The sequence below is a fragment of the Mustela lutreola genome, chromosome 2 (genome assembly GCF_030435805.1).
Source record: "Mustela lutreola isolate mMusLut2 chromosome 2, mMusLut2.pri, whole genome shotgun sequence".
NCBI lineage: Eukaryota > Metazoa > Chordata > Mammalia > Carnivora > Mustelidae > Mustela > Mustela lutreola.
This window is the reverse complement of record NC_081291.1, coordinates 52,918,438-52,933,279: the sequence shown is the minus strand read 5'-3', so window position 1 is coordinate 52,933,279 and position 14,842 is coordinate 52,918,438. Positions and strand designations below refer to the sequence as shown.

The window sequence follows — 14,842 nt, the reverse complement described above, 5'->3', positions numbered from 1 at the left end:
GGAACATGTGGGTGAGGGCCACAAATTTCAGTGGTGGGATTATAGCATGACAAAATCTGAGCCCTGTGACAAGTGCATGTTGCCTTCCTAGATCAGGTTCCAGGTATGCTGGGACATCCCACTGAACATTCTGCCATTTAATTAGGTATCTTCCAAAAATCATTCATCAGAAAGCATGCCGAGGTCCTTCTGAGCAAGGTGAGATGGCTACACATTCACTTGCAACTTGCAATTTCTCCAATTGGCAGAGACTCCTAAGGAGAATCTTAGCCTGACTCACATTGCCCAACAGGGGCACAGAGCAGATTTACCTGCTGGATACAAGAAGCAACACAGGAAGATGAACCAGAAAAGGCTAGAGCCAGGCTGCACCGCCTATGAGCTGTGTAAACTGGGGTGAACCACTTGGGTAACTCAAGCTCTGCGTTACAGGGTCCTCATCTGCAGTGGGCATGGTTCGAAAGCCTAGGGCTGCTGTTTATGTGAAGAGTGTCCTCTGCAGGACTGTGGTGCATACTCTGCACAGCCACCAATGCAGGACCTTTTAAAGCCTACCTTGCAGAGGTGCTGTGAGCAGTTTGTGAGGTAGAGTGTTAAAAACAACCACCCCAGAGCCTGACAAAGTGGGACAGAGTAAATCAGTTACGACCCATCCATCCATCCAATGGAAGACCACATAACTATTAAAACTCATGATTGAGATCTCTGTTCATGGAGGCAGAAAGCTCCTTGTGCTTTATTGTAAATGGGAAAATGCAGCCTACAGAATACCAAGGATAATTTGATCTGGTTTCCAACACCACAAGTATGGATATATATGCATGGAAAATCCTGACAGGAGAACCCCAAAGTGTTGTCATATTCAGAGTGCAGAGTTTTTCCTTTGTTAAGATTTCTACATTTTTCTACTATGAATATGCTTTCAGTTTGAAATTAGGAAAAAAATTAACAAACTTTATTTTTAGTTGGCTGTTTTCCTTTCCATCTATGACTCCTCTTTCAATTTCATCTATAAAATTTAAAAGGTAATATAAAGAGAAAAAATAGTGCTGCAGATATCTTATTCCACTTACTACCTAAGGTAGGTGTTAGGAAATTCATTTTATGGAGGAGGAAATGGATTCTTGGAGAAGGCAATCCTCCTGTAGAGAATGCTCTCTCTTCACAGGGCTGCAATGTAGTTTCATGCCAGGAAGGAGCATGGATGTTTGGTCAAGTGTCAGGTGACCACAGTGGGCAGTAGGATGGCATGGTCAGAGCACGGGCTTTGGAGCCAGATGGCCCGTAGTAAGTCCCAACTATGTCCCTTCCAGCCTGTATAACCTTACATAAGTCATTTCACCGCTCTGAGCCTCAGCTTCTTTATCTGTCAAATAGGGGAAGCAAATGTTGGAGGGCTGAGCTGAGACTGCTCCTGCCCAGAGCCAGCACTCGCTGAGTGAGACCTTTAGTCATACTAATATTCTCTAGTTTAGATCTGGACTCTTGAGCTCAGCAGGGACTGTCTCTATCTCTGGCATACATTATCCAGAGGAAGGGGGACCCTGAGTGGTCACACAGAAGAGCTTTGCAGCCATGCACCGGCTCTGATGTCCAGATACCCCACTCTGCCAGCTTTGGTGGGTTAGAGGGATGCTTCCCTATCTGTGCATGCCACACCAAACAGGACACTGTAGACCAGCATTTTCAAGAGAGGCAGTGTGGCTCCCAGGGGTGCCTGGGGGTGGTTGCAATAAGTTGGGGCATGACTAGCATGGAGTAGATGGAGCCAGAAGGCTAAGCTACCTGTGTTACTCTCAGCAAATTGTTCTACTAAATATTCTTGGGGGTGAAAAACTTTAGACTTAATTGGGGTTAGAATGTGTTTGTCATAAAAACACAAACTATTTTCACACTTTTAAAAAAAGTACACACTGAATTTTTCTAGAATTCAAACACCATGTAAATCAAGGCAAGAGTAATTCACCATTTTGCATAATCACATTAGCAACAATAACTCTGTCTGTAGTGGGTTTGAAATAAACACACATCAATCTATACTTAAGAATGTCTCATTCATCATGATTCTGCATCTTAGATGAGGGGAAGGGAGAGAGATTCTTCAAGCAGAGGGAACATTATGTGTAAAGACCCCAGGGTAGGAGGAAGCAAGCCATGTTGCAAAAGCAGACCACCACAGCAGGGCAGCATGAGGGTGAGGGAATGATGTGGGTGGAGAAGCTACAAAGGCTGGGCAACGATGGCGTTGGGGCCCTGCTAAGAATCCAGCACTGTGAGAAGCTAAGAAAAGCTTTTGATCAGAGAAAGAAATGCTCAGATTTGCATTTTGAAAGCCAGTCTGCACGTGGAACAGAAGGGGCAGTAGTGGTGGCTGGGAGGCCAGTGGAAGGTTCCTGCAATCATGTAGGTGAGCAGTGATGGGGGTCTGGGCTAGTGGGGAGAGTGTTGCTGGGGCAAAGTACATGAAGTGGAGCAACACCCAGGAAGCAAAAGCTATACCACTTGGGGATGACTTGGATATGGGAGTGAGGAGGTGTCACAGTTTCTCTCCTACGATCCTAGCTTGAGGATGGATGGTGGGGCCACCTTCTAAGACCTGAATCCAGGAGAAGAATGAGCTGAGGAGGCAGATCATATTTGCACCCTGACCCACCAGTCCCCCAAGGCCTCCCTCGCCTTTGGCAGACTTACCTGACTCTGCCACCTCGGCAATGGGCACCCCCTGCTCGTATGCCATGAAGCCCAGGACTGAGAAGATGGCAAAGCCAGCCACGAAGCTGGTGCCACTGTTGAGGCAACAAAGCATGATGCAGTCCCTGTGGGGAAGCAGTGAGAGGGGCTGAGGTCAGAGTGGGAGGAACAGGTACACTGCTCGAACATTCTCTCTGAGCACCATAGCCATCCTGTGGAGCAGGCAGGGCACGGTGGGCACAGACAGCCCCATATGCCTATTGAAGCCATTGTGGTTCAGGGAGGTTAGGTGGCTGGCCCATGGTCACACAGCTTCTCTTGCATTTCTAGAAGATAAGGTGGCTATGGACCAGAAGCATGGAAGAGGGATGGGAAGGAAGAAAGGCTAGCACGTGAGAAAATGCACTACTGAGAAGATATTTAGAGACAAAGCCATGCTCCTCCAAATCCCTGGTAGGAGAGGAAACCAGGGAAAGCAAGAGAGGAGTGATTTCCTGGGAACTCAAAGCTAAGAGGGCAGGAGAGGCCTCTGAGAAACAGCTGCTTCTCAGTCAGGGGAGCATCCATGGACTTGACACTAGAATCTCCCACCCGCTTCAGGAGGAGACACCCCATCACGCCACACTGTTTATTGGAGCAGTGCCTCAGAGCCCTCATGGCTCAGTTCCCATGAGGTAGCAACCCTTCTAGGTTGGACACCGCATGGAGGGGTTATCAGAGCAGTGCCTGGCTCTTGCCCTGGGGAGGGGCCTAGCAGCAGAAGCACCAGCATGAAGCTGCAGCCCAGGAGAAATGAGAGCAAATGATGGGGCTTTGCCAAGACGAAGGCAGAACCCACAATTCCCAGCCTCTCCTTCCTCAGGCCTGGCATCCTCACGCAGCCACAGAGGGTAATCACAGAGTCTTCTCAGCTGCTGGCTGCAGGCACTGGCCAGTTAGGCTTAGGGCACCTGTGATGCCACACTTTCCCAGGAGGCGCTCCTAGAGGATCTGGCCACTCTCTGGTCTGAGGTAGGGCTCTGGGGTGTCCCCATGGTGGTGGTGGCTCATGCCACCACAGGGCTGCCTCGGCTCACACCCTAGCAAACCTTGTGCCCTGGTTCCATGGCACTTTCCCCTGGCTGGCCCTCCTGTGCTGCTTACAGCACTAAGAACTTCCTCATGTGTGTTCATCCCAAACCGGCCTTCTCTGGTGAGTTTTAGTTCTGCCCTTCCTACCAGCCTACACCTCCTTCAGGTTTGGGAGATCTGAAGAGAGTGGCCCTACATCCCCTTTGAGTTTTTTGCTCCTTCAGTTAACTGTCCCAGTTCCTTTACTAGATCCTCATCCTGCCTCTCCTGCCTCCTAGCTTTGAGTTCCCAGGAAATCACTCCTCTCTTGCTTTCCCTGGTTTCCTCTCCTACCAGGGATTTGGAGGAGCATGGCTTTGTCTCATCCTGCTAGTGATCTGTAACACACTCCAGCTTGTCTGACCCCTCTTCAAGCGCCATGCCCAGGACCAAGACTCAAGAACAGAGCAGGACTCTCACCTCCTCTTCTCCCGACAGCATACTTTTTGTAATGTAACCAAAGGTTACACTAACGTTGATGACTGTGATACCCAGTTGCCTTGCAATGACTCTGAGGATCAAGGGCATACTGGAGAAGGCATTACCCTGGGGGTCCAGAGACATGGGCTCCACTTCCCCCTGCAATTCTTTTCTCTGGACCCGATCTCACCATAGGACAAAATGTTTGATAACAGAGTTTCTTGGGCCTTATGACAGATTATTAATTTTTTAGCAAGTAGTCATATCCCCCTACCTTCTTCCTTAGGGATGAGTCTATTTCCCTGCCCCACAGGCTTTGGGTTTAGCCACATGATTTTCTTTGGCCACAGGATATTAGCAGATGTGACACAAATGAGGTCTGAGATATGCTTATGTGACTGAACTTGTCCTTTATGCCTTCTGTGATTTGCAAGGAAAGGAACTTCCCCAGGGGAGCTGCTGTCCTTGCCGTTTGCACCCCACAATGTACACACATGAAGCAGATTTGAGCTTGCCTACACCTTGGAGCCAAACCCAACCAATTCACAGCCCACTGGAGGGCTTCCCCAGCTGGCCAGGAGACTTGTGAGCAATAAAATCAAACGCTTGTCATGTTAAACCACTGAGTTTTGGGGTCTGTTTGTTACACAGCTTTACTGTGGCAGTGAGTGACTGATTACAGATATCTTTAAAGAACTCCTCTGGCACTGTGGGTGAGGGCTGGGCTGGCAGATCTGAAGATTATCTGCAAGCCAGATTTCTCTCTTCTTCTTCTTCTTCTTCTTTTTTTTTTTTTTTTAAGATTTTATTTATTTATTTGACAGACAGAGATCACAAGTAGGCAGAGAAGCAGGTGTGGGGAAGCAGGCTCCTTGCTGAGCAGAGAGCCTGATGTGGAGCTCAATCCCAGGACCCTGAGATCATGACACGAGCTGAAGGCAGAGGCTTTAAACCACTGAGCCACCCAGGTGCCCCTGATTTCTCTCTCCTTAAAGGGAAATGCAACTCAGGCAAGGTAAAGGGAAATTTATGCCCAAGGTCAGGGTGAAGATGTTCCCTCATGCTCATTTCCTGACCTTGCCTCATCAAACAGTGAGAAACAAGGTGGTCCTGGTGAGGAAAGTGCTTTCTTTGTATCTTCTACATTCTGGAATTCTCCTGTATAACCGGAATCTGCAATGTGCCTAGTCCTATGTTGGGGTTTCTTGAACACTGTGTCACTGAATCTCAAGACTCAGGGAGGAAAAACACATACTTAAGGTTTCAGGGGCTTCTACTGGTGAGGATGGAATGTGCATCCATTTATCTCAGACACTAAAACCCATGCATCTTCCAGGAGCTGCACAAAAACAAAGCCCCCACCCCCCAAGAATTAAGACTTTCAGATCTTGACTCGTGGACAATTATCTGTGGGTATCCATGTGGTTGCTGAAAAACAAATATCCCTTATTGCAAAGTCCCCATCTATCCCCAGAGGTCTCCCGAGTGACTGCCTCACACCACAGAAGCACAGTAAAGCACTGAGTAGACCTGAGGTCCCTTCCAGCACTGCGTCCCACACCCCAGTCTTCAGAGCGCCTGCACTTGCAAGAAGAGGGGGCTTAGCAGCCTGTGTTCTGAAGTGAGGATTTGCCCCCACCTGGTTTGCTGTATTCCCCATCCCTCCACTTCCCTCCTGCAGGGCACCTTCTAGGTGAAAGCTTATGTAACAAGCGCTTTAAAGTTGGCAGGAGCTGAGCTGGGCTTTGAAGACCTCCAGAAGCTATTATGCTGTCAGAAGAGAGGGTACTAATTTACTCCCTCTGAGTTGGGAAGATCTTCTCGCAGAACAATTTGGAAATAGAAATAAAACGGGCCTTCAGATTTTGCAATATCACCTGCAATATCATCTGCTTTCTTCTGCCGCAGGGAGGGGGAATAACCTGCCTATTGGATGTGAGAGCAGAAGGGAACTGTGGCAGCCAGCATATTTTACGCATATGCTCGGTGGGGAAGACAGTCGCTACGGCCCCAGAACACAGCCTGAAGACAGGGCGGTCTTGGCCGAATTCTTGTCAGCTGCAGTTGTTGGGGAAAAAACTGGCCATCCCTGTTAGTGAGGAACAGGGGTGCAGGAACCAGAAAAACTTGGGTTCAAAGACATGTTCCACCACTGGCCAAGCAACCTACTCTTGGGCCTCAGTTTCCTCATCTGTATAACAGATGGCTCCTTCCTCGCTTCCTGACACATCATTTGGCACTGTACTAGGCTTGAGGGACAGTGTGGAACAAGAAGACCCAGACTGTGTCCTCACAGAACTGACAGCTGAGCAGTGACCAAATGATTTCTGCAGTGCCCTGCACGGAGGGCTCATGCTGAGTGCTGGCTGCTGACGGGGTGACAGCCGTAGACAAACAGCAATCTTCCCTAACATCCCAAGTGGGTCACATTCAATGCAAACCAAAGGCCTGCTGTGTTGTTCTCCCTGTCCCAGTGCCTTTTGCTTCCTGCCCATGGTGACTGTCCTTATAGTGGCTCACAGTGCTCCGCCTCTCATCCCTCAGACCTGCCTCTCGGTGAATGCGTGGAAGGTAGAGAGGATCTTATGAACAACCTGGCATGGTCAACCACCTCTCCAGCATCCTTCTGTCCAGCCCTACCTAATACCTTTCTGCCCAAGCTCCCCCAGGAACAACAGAACTTGCTGTCTAGCGGCACACTGGATTCTACCATGGCTTTTCCTTACAGCATGCTGGACCTGCCCACTGTCACTTCCTTGTCCTCAGTTTCCCCAACTTATGAACTCTGTAGACTGAGGCTGTGCCACTCCTGATTCTGGAGTGCCACAATGCACATGGTTTTAGTGAATGGATTAATAAAGTGACCATGAAGCTAGCTTTCAGAGAGATGTACGGGAGTCCTGGGATGGAAACCGGGAGACTTCAGCCAGAGTCCAGGTTCTGCTATGTGAAGCTGGAGATAATGTGGGAGGAACTTTATCACTGCTAAATGTTCTTTCAAATGCATGATCTCACTTGAGCCACAGAGCAATCGAGTTATTTGGTTACTAGGTACGAAATCCCCAAAGAGCTACCTACCATGACCAGGCACTGGATGCAGGGGTGCAGAGACCTCAGCAAACAGACCACTGGCCTAGAGCTAGTGCTCAGGGTGCCATCTGCATGTGAATCATGCACCGCTATGCTAGGGGACCTTGGGTGGGTTCTTGGCCCTCAGTGCGTCTCAGCCTCAGAGCAGAAATCAGGCTGCAGGCATGAGAAACCAGGCAGCCAGGGCCAGACAGTGTCAGGCTCAGGCCCGAACTTGGGCACCTCCCTTCCCAGTGCTGGGTGTGGCCACATGCAGGAGGCCCGGGAGGAAGGCTGTGGGGGAAGATGGGGCACTGGCCATTCCAGATGGGGACAGAAGAGGAGAGGAGCCTACATTCAAGTGAGAGGGGGCAGGGAGCTGGTTTCTGAACAGAAGACAGAAGAACAAAGCCAGATCTGGGTTCAAGTCCTGGTTTTGCCACTTATTAGCTATGTCACTGTGGGCAAGTCACTTACCTGCCCTGGGATAAACGTTTGCCATACAGGGTGGGATGGAGGCCAGGAACAAAATTCCTGGAGTGGACTTGCTTTTAGCCTGCAATGTACTCTGATCACATTCATTATTTTCTTAGCTCCTCAGGTGGCCCACTTTGTGACCCTGGGGCAGGGAGAGTCTAAGAAACAAGCCATCTGTCTCATCCTGGCCCCACACAGTGGGAAGACAAACGTGAACTAGCCTGGCAGCACAGAGGGCTTTGGTGGACAGCGGGTAGGGCTGTGAAGTGCTCACCTGTAGCAGTTGTTGTTATAATTGTTATAACTTCCCAGAGCAGTCAGACAACCCAGGCAGATGGCATAGGAGAAAAAGATCTGCGTCCCAGCATCTACCCAGACCTGCAGGAGGGCACAAAGAAGTCAGCATGAAGAGAAGTCAGATTAGGGGTGGCCCCATTCTTGGAAATCCTCCACCCTCCCTTGTCCTCCAAAAAGTCTAGGTAAAGCAAAAATATAAACTTCCTAACCTTCTTGGGAATGTGCTTTAAGAGTTCTATTATTGGAGACTGCTTCATTAAATACAAATGTCCTTAATTCCAGAATTTTCCAGAGGTTATGGATAACAGTTCACTGAACAGCAAGAATTTGGATGTTTAGGTCCTTGCTCCAACTATGTGACCTTGGAAAAGCTACTTAACCTCTCTGAGGCTTAGTCCCCTCATCTGCAAACTGGGGAATGAACTACCCTCTCAGAATTGTTAAGAGGATTCCTGTGATATGGAACGGAAGCTCGTGGGACCCAGCTCATAAGCTAAGGCATATTTAAGCCAAAATGAGTGACTGCTTATCTTTGCGATTAAGAATACCATGAGTAAACTGTCATAGGATTCTGTCCCTAGGAAAATATTTGCATAGTTGATTTGAGCTTAAGAGGTGGCAGGGAAGGGATAGGAGAAGGGGGAGGCCCACCTATATCTTTCACCTTTCAAAACAGATGCATTTTAGGCTTCCTATGTGGTACATAACGGAAACCACTTTCTTAGTCTCCAGGTTCCTCTCTGGCAAAAACTGCTGTTGACAGCACGACATGCACACCAGGAGTTATGATGGCTTCTTTAGCACTTTCCCCCAAGCTCTCTCTGCACTCAGCTCCAAGGAAAATCCATAGCTAAAAGCTAAATGCAGCTGATGACACTGAAGCTTGAGAATCAGGTGTCATCTAGAGAACAAGGCTTTGCACTAAGTACAAATACCCACTAACATTTATTGTGCACTTGTTACATGCCAGGCACCGGTGCTGAGCCCTCTGTGCGATATGGCACTTGGATATTCACAGCAACCCTCTGTGGTAAGTGCTATTATGCACCCCCTTTTACAGCTGAGGCAACAGAAATGGAGAAGTTGCATGACTTATTCAAGGCCACACAGCTGGGAATGGTAAAGGCAGGTCCATGGAGACCACCTAGAAGTCCTCTGGGGTAACCTCCCATCCAACACAAGACTCTCTTCTGACTACTCCTGACAGAATAGTTTGTTTGATTACTGCTAGTGACAGGAAACTCTCTATATCCTGTTGTGGTTCTTTCTTCTTTACAGAATTCTGTCCATTAGAATATTTCTGAAAATGAGAGGAAATCCCCCTTCCTGAAGGTGTTCTTAGTTCCGGGACCATCCAGACCACACCTTTCTCTTCTGTATGGTAGCATTTTAGAGATTTGGAGAAAGCATCAGTGCCCGTTGGATCCTAGAACTCTTCCTTCTCTAGGCAAAATAATTCTATTTCCTCTCTCAGGGATTTTATAATAACAGTACAGGTCACTGTACCCTGGATTAGTTCAAGCTGGTTAAATCATTCAACAAATACTTATTAAAATTGAAGATCATAATGTTGCTTTTCAACCTAAGAAATGAATACATTTTTCTCCCTCACTGGAGTGTCTTGGAACTGATGTGGAACTCAAGGAGAGCTCTTTCATGGGGTGTGTGTGTGTGTGTGCGCGTAGGGCAGGGATGCCAGCAGATCAGAGTGGACTGAGACATGGGGAGGAGGAAATGGAAAGATGGAATAAAAAAAAGCTTTTATAAGAAGTTTTGCCATGAAGGGGAGTTGGGAGATAGATAATGGTAGTGTAATTTAGGGAGATTTTTTTTTTTTTAATGGCAGAAACTCAAGGATGCTTAAATGTTGAAGGGTCCAGTGCAGATGAAAGTATTAAATATGTAGGAAAGAAACATACGCATTTTCAAGTCCACCCATTCTGCCTCAGTTTCCCCATTTGCTACCTCAGTGGATTCTCTTTAACCCAATCCAGGGTAATGATCTATATACCAGGTACTCAAATCTCCAAGAGGAAGAAAACAGAGGTATTTTGCCTGGAGAAGGGAAGAATTTTAGTGTCCAAGGGCACTGGTGCTTTCACTGAATCTCTAATCTAAGACTAGTAGTAAATCATAAGGAAAGGTAAAACACAGTACAGATGCTAACCCAGGAAACAGAAGACAAGATCACAGGAGCCACTCAGCAGGACGTTCAGCATTCAGTCGAGCCCTGTTCCTCGAGTCCCTTACTCTTCCTGAAAATGCCTCTGCAAATTAAATGTCCCTCCTCCCAGATCCCTCACTGTCCTCTGGCTGAGCATGTGGGCCACAGTGAGAAAAACCACCAAACTTGTGGGAACTCTGGCTCCTTCATCGTGGCTGGGCCCCATGGCAATTGGTTCCTCTCCACCCAAAACATGGTAAACAAGCCCTCTGTGACTCTGAAAACACCAGAGAGATTTCCATCCACACATCTCAAAGTTGGGACCCCGAAGAATGATCTTCTGTGGGAATTTTCCTTGCAGTCTTCTCACTGAACATCAACACTAAAACAGACATCTGCTGTTTTTGCCCACCCAGCATCCATCTCCCCTTTTCAGGAAACGGTGCCCTAATTTCCTTTGGGAAAGCCCCTCTTCTCCACTGGAATGTAGCTTCAAGGGTGTTCACACGGCCCAGGTCTGGCCAACAAAAGCATCTGTCTTGGCCATAGTGATTGGTTCAAGGATGAGCATATGATGCAAGCTAAGCCAATGAAACTTAATCCTGGGACTTTTACCGGAGCTACTGCAAATGGGACACATCTTTTTTTCCTGGAGATGTTAATCTTATAATTGCTGGGGATCATCCTTGACCATGAGGGAAGAGCCTGTATGAGAATAAAAACAATGCAGAGGAAAGAAGAGTCTAGAACAAAGAAAGAGGGGTGCCTGGGTGGCTCCGTTGGTTAAGCAACTGCCTCTGGCTCAGGTCATGATCCCAGAATCCCGGGATCGAGTCCCACATGTGGCTCCCAGCTCCACGGGGAGTCTGCTTCTCCCTCTGACCTTCTCCCCTCTCATACTCTCTCTCACTGTCTCTCTCTCAAATAAATAAATAAAATCTTTAAAAAAGTAGAACAAAGAAAGGCTGCTATTGGTATAATGACTTGAGTACCTGGATCCAGCCATACCTGAAATGAATCCTACCCTAAAACATTTCAATTTCAGAGGCCTATAAATTCCTCTTTTTCTTATGTCAACTTGAATAGGACTGCTGTCACTTCAAAACTCAAAGAATTCTGACTAGTATCAATGTTAAGTTCATAGAAAAACACAGGGGCTGAAGCCCAAATCCCTCCATCAATTCCAAATTACTGATGAACCAACACTTACTGAAGGCCTTCTGCATGCAAAACCCTGTGGCATAATCTGAAAGAAGTACTATACAATTATATAGAGCACTGTGTCCCTGTTTTTTGGTGAGAAAAGGGGAGACATTTAGAGGCAAAAGGAGCCAGTACCAAGGAGTGGTTGATGAAGGGCACACTTAACATGTGCTAGAACAATCAGAGAAGGCTGTCTGGATGGAGGCATAACTTTAAACACTGGAGAAAGGATGAGAAAGGACATCTTGGGTCTGGAGGTTCATGTGAGAGGAGGATATATTCTCAAATGTTTTTTCCCTCTTGTTCTACCTCTATGGTAAAAAGCCCGTCACTGTTATTCTGATGGTTAGCATTGAATCAATACTTTCATATAATACTTTGAGTCCTCCCCCTTTGAGACACCGAGGGTTGGTTCCCAACTATATTGAAATTAGCCAGTAGTCTCAGTTTCTTTTCCGTCCCTTTCCTCTAGCATCTAATTAGAAGAAATACTCATTTGTTTCTAGTTAATATGTAAAGGCAATATGTGAATTTATTCTATTTTTCACATACATAGTCCATTCTTTCCTTTTTTTTTTTTCTCAAAATGGTTGTCACCATTTGTATCAACTTGGATGGAACTTGAGGGGATTATGCTAAGTGAAATAATTCAAGCAGAGAAAGACAATTTCCCAATTTTTAATACTTGTCTATATCTGCATGATCAGAATGTACAATTGCATTATCTCCTTGACAGCCATGGAACTGTGAGTTCTACAGGTAACGATAAATTTAATGCTTCCCCACCCCCTGCCCCCAGTCCTTATGTTTATACCTCTCCAGGCAGTTTGGTTGCCTGTAGTTTGTTCTCTAGTAGGTTCCTTAGGCAAGGCTAATGGGAAATAATACTTCCTGGAGTCTTGCATGTTCATAACAGTTGACCAACAGCTTTCATACTTGAACATCAGTATGGCTTTATATAATGTCTTTGGTTTCCTTTTTCTCTTCCTGAGTATCTTAAATAGCTGTTTAGTTGTCTGCTGGCACTGAGTGTTGCTGTAGGAAAATCTGATACCATTCTTGTTCACTTACTCTTTTTGTCTGAATGACCAACAGGTTGTTTCTTTTCTCTTTAATATTCGGTCATTTTGATTAAAATAGGTCTTAACGTTTATCACCCTGGGCTGATATTCCCAGGCTTGTGGTGCACTTCTTCAAGATATAATTCAAGTCTTCTCTTTATTATTTTTTTTTTATTTTTTTTTAAAGATTTCTATTTATTTATTTGACAGAGAGAGATCACAAGTAGGCAGAGAGGCAGGCAGAGAGAGAGAGAGAGAGAGGAGGAAGCAGGCTCCCTGCTGAGCAGAGAGCCCGATGTGGGACTTGATCCCAGGATCCTGAGATCATGACCTGAGCTGAAGGCAGCGGCTTAACCCACTGAGCCACCCAGGTGCCCCTCAAGTCTTCTCTTTAATTTCAAGGAAAAACATCCCTGAATTACCGTTTTAGGTAAACAATTTGTTCCTTTCCCCTGCTTTGCATTTCTTTTGGGGGGACCCATGTGTATGTTGGACCTTCTTTGTCTTTTATATCACCTTTTCTTCCACTCTTTAAGTAATCTCCTTTCTGACTTTTTTATTTTCCTCCTTTCCACCCCCTATTCACCTTATGGTGTCTACTCACCTCTTTATTCCTTCTATTCAGTTATTCCTCCTGAAATGTTCTGCCTTTCTTAAGCTGTCCTTTGGTTAGCTTTCTTTTCAAATCTTTTTGTCTCACAATTTCACCTACACTGTTACTTAATCACATTTGTTGGATCTTCATTTTTTTTTTTTTAGCTTATTTTGAAATATTAGGTTTGAGTATTCAGCTGTTTTGAGGCCCTGTCTGTGGAATACATACATTATCTATAGGAATACGATTATGCTCAGAATTCTTTTTCTCTTAGTAGTTTTTAATGGGATTTGACATGATCCTTTTCCATTGTTCATGTGCAGGTTAGATACATTTCCCTGTCCTCTTACGAGGAGGGTTTCTTGTATGGAGGAATAGGGATGATCCAGGGTAGATTGTCTAGCCTTACATTCTAGGTTACCACTTCTATTAGTATAAAAACTGAGACTGTGCAGACAGTACATTCTGAAATTATTACTCCCTGTTCCCTTCCCTCATTCCCATCCAAAATTTCTCTTTTTGTTTCCTCTAGTATCTCCATCCTGCTCAAATTGTATTCTGCTCCTAGTGGCTTCTCCCCAGTGTGGGGTTCTCTCTGGCTATGGAGCCTCAGCTGCTTGGTCCCTAGACTTCCCAGGTCCCAGACTTCTGCCGAAGCTTCCTACAGCTCTCCTACTTTCACCTATAACTTGGGGCCCACATATATCACTGTTAATTTTGGCTGACATTCTAAGATATCTCCACCAAGCCTACTCTCCTACAGTCCTCTCCTTCTAGGGGTGAATACTCTCCTTCTAGGGGCTGGCTCTCAGCCTTCTACATTCCCTTTGCCTTCATCTTCATCTCATCTCATAGAGTTGACATCATGCAGATGTTATTGGTATCAGTGTTCGGCTCCACCTGTTCACATTTTGTGCTTAATGGAGTTACCTAATTATGCTGAAGATGTTTTTTGTTCTGTTTTGTTTTACTATCCTGGTTTTTCTCTTTTGGTGGTGAGATTCTGGAATATTTTTTTAAAGTTTTTTTTTTTTTTTTCCTTTTCCTGTTGCTATCTTATCTACTTGGTTCTCAAGAATGTTCAGGGAGCAGATGAAACAAGATTGGTGCTGACTGGAGGTAAGAAAAGAACACCCGTGGTTCAGCAATTTGGTAGATGGGGTATAAAAGAAGATGAGCTGGATTTTTAAAGGGAGGATGGAAGTATAAAGTAGGGAAATGGGGAAGTATAGTTTTGGATAAGGCAAGTTTTAGACATCCAAGTGATATGTGCAGGAGACAGATGGAAAGTCAGGGCTAAATATTACGGCCTGGGCTGGAGACAAAAATTTGGAAGTCCTCAGAATTTTAGGAGTAACTTTATATCTCCTTGACTTCAGCTCCAAACCTTTCTCCACTGGCTTTTTCTATTTCCTACATTTGGAAAACTCAGGTTGATAAAACTTTTCTGCTTAGACATGTGCTCACTGGGCATTCAAGAACCAAGAACCTTCAGGGTTAGATTTCTTGAAAAAGTCTCATGAAGAAGCATGAGTATCTTTGCATGAAGTCTGTACCATTAGACTTCTTAACAGATTTGCATAACTGAGGTGGGTCTATGTTCTTAAACATATGACTGTCATTGCAAAAATGTAACAGGGCTCCATCTTTCAGCTTTCCTTTTCATCAGGGAAGGAATTAGTTAATTTACCAGGGAGCTGCTATATGTACTAAGATAATTACTGCTGGGCTATGCAGGAATAAACAATGAATCCC

General features: G+C 45.9%; 1 protein-coding gene across 1 annotated transcript in view; it reads right to left on the bottom strand.

The window, feature by feature from the left end:
* SLC6A11 (solute carrier family 6 member 11) overlaps nucleotides 1-14,842 on the bottom strand; it is a 127,265-nt gene that overhangs the window by 23,155 nt on the left and 89,268 nt on the right. The window contains exons 7-8 of the mRNA XM_059161737.1: nucleotides 8,042-8,145; nucleotides 2,692-2,816 (exon numbers count right to left, since the gene is read on the bottom strand). Coding sequence (XP_059017720.1) covers nucleotides 2,692-2,816; nucleotides 8,042-8,145 — 229 coding nt within the window. The remainder of the gene's footprint in view (nucleotides 1-2,691; nucleotides 2,817-8,041; nucleotides 8,146-14,842) is intronic.